At 32.5% G+C, this 9011-nt stretch overlaps 1 protein-coding gene across 1 annotated transcript; it reads left to right on the forward strand.

Moving 5' to 3' along the window:
* Positions 1 to 1672: 1672 nt before the first annotated feature.
* On the forward strand, positions 1673 to 3816 carry LOC120078144 (peroxidase P7-like). Its single transcript, XM_039032365.2, has 3 exons — positions 1673 to 1961; positions 2393 to 2584; positions 3060 to 3816. The coding sequence occupies exons 1-3, from the start codon at positions 1758 to 1760 to the stop codon at positions 3606 to 3608; spliced, it is 945 nt and encodes a 314-aa protein (XP_038888293.1). The 5' UTR covers positions 1673 to 1757; the 3' UTR covers positions 3609 to 3816.
* The last annotated feature ends 5195 nt before the right edge of the window (positions 3817 to 9011 follow it).

The raw sequence follows: 9011 nt of genomic DNA on the forward strand, positions 1-9011 counted from the left end.
AAGAACTTGTTTTTTTTTTTAATGACTAGGCTACCAAATAAGTTAGCTAGACTAAAAATCTAGAGTTTCAATTTTGAATAATGTGGCAAAGTAGGAGAATCTAAAAAAACATTTTTAGTTCAAAATTTTGCTCGTTCAATATTTTGGTGTGTTGGTTGTTGACATTTTACATCACTTTCATCTTGATCAATACATCTAGAGCCTAGTCATTGAAAAATAGAAGCTCTCGGATATTTGTATTGAAAAGTTAATATAATTTTAATAGTAGAGACTAAAATAAATACTTTTTAAAAGTTTAGGGACTAAAACGAATGTTTTTTAAAGTTTAGAGACAAAAATAGAACAATATTCAAAGTTCAGAGATTAAAATATGATTTAAACTAAAAGTTATTAACCCCATATCCCTCATTCATCTCCCTTCTATATATAGGGTGGCAGATGTCATCTTCACCTGTGAATCACCACTTAAATAACTTCTTCGGGTATATATAATTACAAATTTAGTCCCTGAATTTTGAAATTTGTATCTATTTGATCCCAACATTTTAAAAAGTATCAAATAAGTTCTTAATTCAATTTTGTGTCTAATAGGTGTCTGACAAACTTAAAATTTTTAAAGATTAATTGATCAACGAGATCTTAATTTGAATTTATGTCTAATATGATAACTTTGAAGTTTTAATTTATTGTTTAAAGGATCTAGATCCATGAATTAAAAATTAAAAGAAAAAAAAAGACGAAAGCTAAAACATGAAAATCATATTTGATAACTATTTGATGATTTTTGGATTTCGGCTTATGAAATCTATGTCTATTTTTTCTCAATATCACTGATTCTCCTATTTCGTAAGTAAAAGAGTTGAATTTTAGTCGTATTCCAAAAAAAAAAAAAAAAAAAAAATTTCAAAAGCCATTTTGTTTTAGTTTTAAAATTTTGTGGCTTGGTTTTTAAAACATCAGTAGAAAATTAAAAAAAAAAAAAGAATTAAGAGTTGAAAGAGGTGTTTATAGGTTTTATCTTTTTATTAAAAAAAATCAAATTATTACCAAACAGACAAACAAAGTTTAATTTTGTAATTTTGAAAGTTGGGAGACTAAATGGACACCAAAATTAAAGTTGAGGGATTAAATGTATAATTTAATCTTTTTTTTTTTTAAATATAATTAGGGTAAGGAGATTCGTACTATAAACCTTATGATTTGTAGTACGATTGTACATCAATTGAATTATACTCGATTTTGGCTTATTGAACCTATTATTTACATTATCATAAGGTTCAAAAATATATATATGAATTATATATTTTTGAGTTGACAAAAATATAGTTCGGTTTCTACATGATTGGGGAAATGTGGGGTCCTCATACCAAACCCTTCTCTTTGTTAAAAAAAAAAAATAAAATACAAGTCAACACTCCAACTTGGTTCCCTTGGTTTGATACTCACAATTTTCACTTTCCCCCGTGATTAAAAGATTCTCCCTTTTCCCTCACAACCAAACAAAATGGAGAACCGCGTTTTATTAGCAGCAAACTTTGAATTTTATACCCTCACAATCCCACGTCTCTCTCACATGCACACCATTCTAATCTAATTTCTCTTTTTTCCCCTTTTTTTAAGTTTAATTTAAAAACAATAATAGTTATAATAATAATATTATTATTATTAATTTGATTATTTCTGGTCTATAAATAAATCAGATCAGCAGAGCAAAAAGCCTCACACTCTAAGCTTCATATTCTTCTTCTTCTTCTCTAATGGCGTCCATTATTTCTTATCTTTTCATTGCTCTTTCCCTTTTAGCTTTCTCAGCCAATGCTCAGCTCTCGTTTGGCTTCTACGCAAAAAGTTGTCCCAGACTCGAGTCAATTGTTCGGGCTGGTATGACCAAAGCTGTTAACAAAGAAAAACGTATGGGAGCTTCGATCCTTCGCTTGTTCTTCCACGACTGCTTCGTAAATGTACGAGAAAGGAAAATCTTTTATTTATTTATTTTTTAATTTTAATTTTTTAGATTTTTAGTACAAAATTACAATATTGTAATTTTTTTTAGAGTTCATTTTGAAGAGTGGTTTTGAGTGGTGAAGGTAACTTATTTGATGAAGTTTTCGTTTTTATTTTTCTTGTTTTAAAATTTATGTTTGCTTTTTCTAATTAGAAAGAAAAAAATGTTTTTAAGAACTTACCCTTCCTTTAATTTTTAAAATTTGGTTTGATTTTAAAAAATATTGATAGCAAGTGAATAGAAAAAATAATCATTAGTGTTTTTAAGTTAATTTTTTAAAATAAAAAATAAATAACAAAATAGTAATCAAACAAAACTATATAATAGCTTAATTCAATAAGTCATGTTTGAAAGAAAGTGGATTCCTAATTACTTTTTTAAATTCAGGGTTGTGATGGTTCTATATTATTGGATGATACTCCAACATTTAAGGGTGAAAAAAATGCGTTTCCAAACAGAAATTCAGCTAGAGGCTTTGAAGTAATTGATGATATTAAAACTCAAGTCGAAGCTGCTTGCAATGCCACCGTGTCATGTGCTGATATTCTTGCTCTTGCCACCCGCGATGGGGTCGTTTTGGTAATTTCTATCATTCTTTTTTATTATTTTAATTTTAGTCTTAAAAAAAGGTTGTAATCCTACGTAAATCCATTTTATCTCATGTAAGATTACAGCTATTTTTTAATAAGTTTATTATAGTACGTGTAAAAATATTTTAAACAACTTGATAACTTTTTCCTTTTCATTTTCAAAGCAGGAAAAAAAAAACGGTTCAATCAATCGTCTTATTATTTGCATTATATATATATCCTGAAATATTTAATTTATTGTTGACTTTTTCATGCATGATTATGTTACATGCAGTACGTACAAAATAAGATTAGATCATTCATTTTTTTTTTTCATATTTTACAAAGGAGAAAGAAAGAAATCGTATAATAATTTATTTGTCAATTATGTTGAAACAAAAATTAATTTATTATAAAACCGAAGATGTTGGTAATTTTTCTAAAAAGGGCATTTCAAACTCACTATCAACAACTTTTTTGATTAGCTTGGAGGGCCAAATTGGGCTGTACGTCTCGGTCGAAAGGACTCGAGGACAGCAAGCGAGAGCGGAGCGAACAACAACCTTCCGGGACCAGCCTCCGACCTCTCGACACTCATCTCGATGTTCACTGCTCAAGGCTTCACTGCCCGTGAAATGACAACCCTCTCCGGCGCTCACACTATAGGCATGGCCCAATGTCAATTCTTCCGAACTCGCATCTACAATGAAACCAACATCGATCCCGCCTTCGCCACCCAGCGGCAAGCCAACTGTCCGTTCAACGGCGGCGACAGCAACTTGGCCCCTCTTGACTCAACCAACACTGTGTTTGACAACAAATATTACGTAGACTTGACTAATAGGCGCGGCCTGTTTCATTCGGACCAACAACTCTTCAACGGTGGTTCACAAGATGCGTTGGTTCGGACCTACAGTAGAAATCCCATTATCTTTAAATCGGATTTTGTAAATGCGATGATCAAGATGGGGAATCTTGCTCCTGCGAGTGGAACCATCACTGAGATTAGAAAAAATTGCAGGGTGGTGAATTAATTAATCTTAATTAATTAATAGTTAAATAGTAAGAACAAATATAGATAATAGTTACAAAATAAGAAAAGATGCTTTTCCAAAGGGATTTAGGATAAAAATATATATTTTCTTTTCTGTTTGTTCTTGATTTTCTCCGTGTTGTAGAATATAATTTCTACCAACTGAAGGATTAAATGCCAAAATAATAGTGAAACTTAATTTTGCTTTATAGTTCTTGACTCATTGATCCCAGCTCTTTAATTATATATTGAAATCGCCTCCTTATTTATTAATTGCAATATGCCCCTTAAAATTCCTTTGACGTACACGGTACAAATACTGCGTTTTTTTTTTTTTTTTTTTTAAATATGAAAGGACATATACTAATATACACATTCGATATACACATACGAATCAATATTAATTATATAATCACGTGACAACTCTATTTTTAATTAAGGTGACAATTATTGCTTTGATGGTCAAAATGTATACTAAGCTCCTTTAGTGGATGGATCATATAAAACTTTATTTTCCATAATTGGATTATACAATATTTTAAGTGTATACGTGTTATCGTATAAAACCATACAAAATATAAAAATGAGTAATACTTGAGCGACGATTGCATTGCATTCATCTTATTGCAGTTTCATTCTATATGATAAAAATTGAAAATTTCAAAAATAATTTTTGGAAAAGTAAATAAAAGTTAACCATCATGGATTAACTTAATGATAAATATGGTAAATTATGACAACATGACTTTATTAAAAGTATCTGAGATTTAATATTTTACCAATTTTCTGTTGACACTCAAATGGTGTATATTAGGCAGGTTATCTCAAGTTATCCCTAAACTACTTTCATATTATGGTTGTATTAGATATTTTTCGAATAGTAGACCAGCCTTTTCATAATTTGCCTTGCGGCCGTTTCTACAAAAAAAATTCTTTATGCGCCTTTTAAAGTTGCTGCTCGCTGGTGAATCTTTGACAACTTTAACTAAAGGACTTCAAGTCTGAATTAAACTCTTATAATTTGTTTTAAATTATATTTGTACTTTTAACTCGTGCATGATCTACAATATATTTTAGAAAAAAGAATATTAATTTACGCTCTTAAACTTTTAAATAATTTGCAATCCCTTCATTTACATTATATTAGAATAAACATTGTGTGAGATTTTTATCGATTAAATCTCTAGACTTTTTTCTTTTTCTTTTAATATCTGCGAGTGTTTGGGTTGACTTACGCCCACCTCAACTAATTTCATGAGACAACCCACCTAACCCTACAACATTTGAGTGTTAAGGAAACAGGTAGAATTTTTTATTTTAGGTAGGTAGGCACCATAGATTGAACATATGAGGGTGTTTGGGGCGCTAAGTTGTATAGGATGTCTGGAGCTCATATGTTTGGAGAATTCAGATGTTTGTGAAATTCATATGTTTGTGTTTGGGAGTATGAAGTTGTTTTGTCTGAATTGACGTCTGTGTTTGGGGGTGCAAAGTTGTTTTGTCTGAGTTCATATGTCTATGTTTGAGTGTGCAAAGTTCATATATCAAGGGTATTTGATGCAATTTTTTTACTCTAAAATAATCTACTTGTATGAACACTATTTTTTTTTTTAAAAAAGAACTTTTTTATTCAATAATCGTACCCATCATAGTTTGAATAGAATATTTATTGCAATGTTTTTCTTCTTTTTAATCTTCAAATATGGTATATAGTTCAATTTTGAATCATTCATTCCAAACCTACTTTTTTAGACAAAGCCAATGGATTTTACAATTTTCATTTAATTGAATTGTTAAGTTCGACCAAATTATTTGGATTCATTTTACGAATAAAATGGAGATAAAAATGAAGTCAAACCACCTCAAAAGATATATATAATATGATGACCCTATACATGTTACAAAACTATGCATCTTTATCTATGGGCCACATTCCACGGCCCATATGTATGAAGCACAATATATATATATATATATATAGAGAGAGAGAGAGAGAGAGAAACACAATATATATATATATATATATATATATAGAGAGAGAGAGAGAGAGAGAGAGAGAGAGAGAGAGATTTATGTATGTATATATGTACATATGTGTGTATGTATGTATGTACACATAGATATATACATAACATAACATAAGTTAGAGTCAATTAGTCTTGCCCAACATGCACATGCAATACCTTCCTCTTAACTGCAGGGCAATGGATAAAAAATCGTTTGTTCTCTGAAAATCATTAACGAAAAGATCTGTAAGGGCCAACTGATCATTCTCATCCAGACCCTCAATTTGGTTGACGTGTTCAATGACTTCATATTGTCTCCTAAACTCTAACTCATATTTCTCTTTTTACGATTGGACAAGTTTCTCCATTTGACTTTCTTGGATGTCCATCTTGTTCGTACATTATCAAGCATTTCTAATTTGAAGGGAGTTCTCTTGCTTTTGCTTCCTCTCGTATTGTTGCTTAGTCCGACAAATCTATCGGTAGGTGTTCCTAAGAAAATCTCATCCATGTCATCAACTGTCGATATGTTCACATCAGGTAGATTTTCTTGGTGCTCATAATCCTATGATCTCAACCCAACATTTTCCATATGTTCAGCTATTTCAAATGCTTAATCATGAGGAGTCTAACAACCTTAACAAGTAATAAGGGTGAAAAATGGAAGATGAGATTCGAATTAGAATGAAACAAAACCAATTAATCAAACAAATGGAGCTCACTAAGCAAACAAAAATCGAAAAATGGAACATGGCATGAGCAAGTAAAATGAAGCAGAACCAATTAATTAAACGTTGGCATTGAAATGCAACATAGAATGGAAATAAATAAAGATAGGGAATCTTTTTATCAAAAAATTAAAGACAAAAGAAAAAAAGGATGAAAAATCAAACATTGAATGAGATGGAAAGTCAGAACAGACAATTAACTCTCCAATTTCTCAAAAATAATCATGTACTAGGAGTACTCATAATCAGCTTGTTAGGATTCAGAAAACAAACTTGAGTTGGTTGGCATTTTCCCCCATCGGGCTCCAATGACTTCAACCAGCCCCCTACCGTGCATTCGACTATTGACAACCAGAACAACATTGAAGCGACGAGGGATTTGGTTGGGGTTTTCATTGGAGCGACGAGGAAGAAAGGGGGTTTGAAAAGGTTTAAAAGGGCCAGATATGAAAATCAACAGACATTACAAATAATAATTGACATAAATCGATCTATTTGAAAGTATACGGATGAAAAAGTAACATGTATTGACGCACGAAGATGAAAATCAAACGGAGAAAGCTTCAGATAGGACAGATTTGAAAGGAAGAGTGAAGGTTGCGTGAGAGGGAAGAGACAACATTTTAGATAGAACAGATGAGGGAAGAGTACACATGTGATGAGAGATGAGGGAAGAGTGAAGAGTCGATTGAGAAAGATAAGAGAGGACGAAGATGAGAGGAGATTGAAGAATCGATTGAGAGAGATGAGGGAAAACTACATGAGAGATAGGATGTTTACCAAACACTATTTCCAACTCATTATGGTTGGATAAATTAAATGGGTGAGAAATCATGTTGAGCTTGAAGAAAATCGGACATGAGGATTTCCACGAGCAGCGGAATGATCGTTCCAAATTACATTCGTATTTGAATATAAACAATTACAATCACGAAATGGAAACTAACTGGTAAGGCATACAATGAAATTACAACATAATTTTAATAAGACCAAGGGATAAAATTAACATACCTTTGAAGATTCATCTTCAATCTCCCTTGATCACGAACGATCGTACAATCAACAACACAACACTCATGAACGCTCAATCACTACGACCGCTACACTGCAAGATCATAGCAATCACGAATACAACGAACTCCAAGACCACGAACACAGTGAACGACCTCCAAAAACCTCGACTATGTTGAGTTAAGTACGACACCACCACAATGGCTACCTTGGTATTCTTGGTGTGGGAATCCAGAAGTGTGGGCTCTGTATGGACTTGGTTAAAGGAAGAGATTGGAGAACGAACAATTGTGTAAACAATTGAGCAAGTGGGAGATAGGTCTATCGTATAGATGATGCCCAATCGTTTAGAAGAAGCTCCGTGATTGTTTAGCAAAAGTTGAACGATCGTTTAGCTAAAAGCCACCTGAGTGAATTATCGTATAGAAACACTCCACGATCATCTAGTCTCTCTTCAGCCGTCGTTTAGTAAATCTAATTCACTTAACAGCCACCGTGAGTAATTTTCGAGAATAGAAACTCTCACTTCAACATTACTAAATTTAGGAAAACATTTTTCCTTTTATCTCACAGTTACCATGAAAACCACTAATAACCTCCCACTCAATTGGTTATTAGACAAAAAAAGATAATTATCCAATAATTAATATTATTATAAATATATATGATAACTAACTTACCATAGTATATATATAACTTATAGTTTTAATATTTCATCTCATGAAACATATAAAACATAGCTCTTTTTCTACTTCATGGCACTCAATGTAAATCTCATTTACATTAATCCTCCACTTGATATATCTCAAATATCATACCGATCATACCATATATAATTGAATTACCTCTTGTCAATTTGAAAATTCAAATCAGCACCAAGAACTGATTCTCAACTTGAATCCATTGAGCTACCAAGGGGACCTTATGAACCTGTAGCTCGAAGCTCCAACGGTACGTGAATAACTGACTAAACTCTTTAGTCACGGGATCAGCCATCCATTAATTGCCAGATACTTCATTAAAAACCGACAGTTGAACTCTCCTTGCCATAGATATATTATGCGTCCATATCAACCAATCAACAGTGCGATAACCCTTCACAGATCGCTCGTAAGTACAGCTGGGCCAATAACCATTATGCCCCAATAGTTACATCTAACTCTTTAAGTACCACTGATCCCTCTAATGAACATAAGTCATAGTCCTACTATGACTAAGTCCTCTCTTCTAAAGAGAAGCTGTGGCCACTATGTTTAAGCCATGGAATCAGCCCTTAAGGGAGTAATCTATCTACTTATCCCTACTTCGGGGAAGAAGTGAATTCTATCTTGTGTAACTGAGTTTCTAGCTCCCAAGTCAGACAAGTCCCCAAAAAGGTAGGCATGTTGAGTTGGCAATCTGGCCACTCTCACTCATACTAATCAAAGGACCACCCTCAAAGGCAGAAGTCCCCAAAACACTCAGGATTAAGGTCATGTCACCTATGGTCGTTTAGGTGAGATTTAAGTCTCCAGTATCAACGGCGTTATATACAGAGACGAATCATCTCGTAGTCCGGTTTTATACAAACTCTTTGCAAGGACACCTCCGCTCGCATGTCTCCACATGAATGGTCAGGATCTACCATCTGTAGTAGTTCACAACACTTGCAAACCTCTA

Source organism: Benincasa hispida, chromosome 5 (genome assembly GCF_027475165.1).
Source record: "Benincasa hispida cultivar pf3 chromosome 5, pf3_genome.v1.1, whole genome shotgun sequence".
Classification (NCBI taxonomy): Eukaryota; Viridiplantae; Streptophyta; class Magnoliopsida; order Cucurbitales; family Cucurbitaceae; genus Benincasa; species Benincasa hispida.

Coding starts and splice junctions, on each gene's coding strand:
- LOC120078144 (XM_039032365.2), top strand. CDS start 1,758: ATGGCGTCCATTATTTCTTATCTTTTCATTGCTCTTTCCCTTTTAGCT. Junction 1,962..2,392: donor TCCACGACTGCTTCGTAAAT/GTACGAGAAAGG, acceptor TTTTAAATTCAG/GGTTGTGATGGTTCTATATT. Junction 2,585..3,059: donor CCCGCGATGGGGTCGTTTTG/GTAATTTCTATC, acceptor TTTTTTGATTAG/CTTGGAGGGCCAAATTGGGC.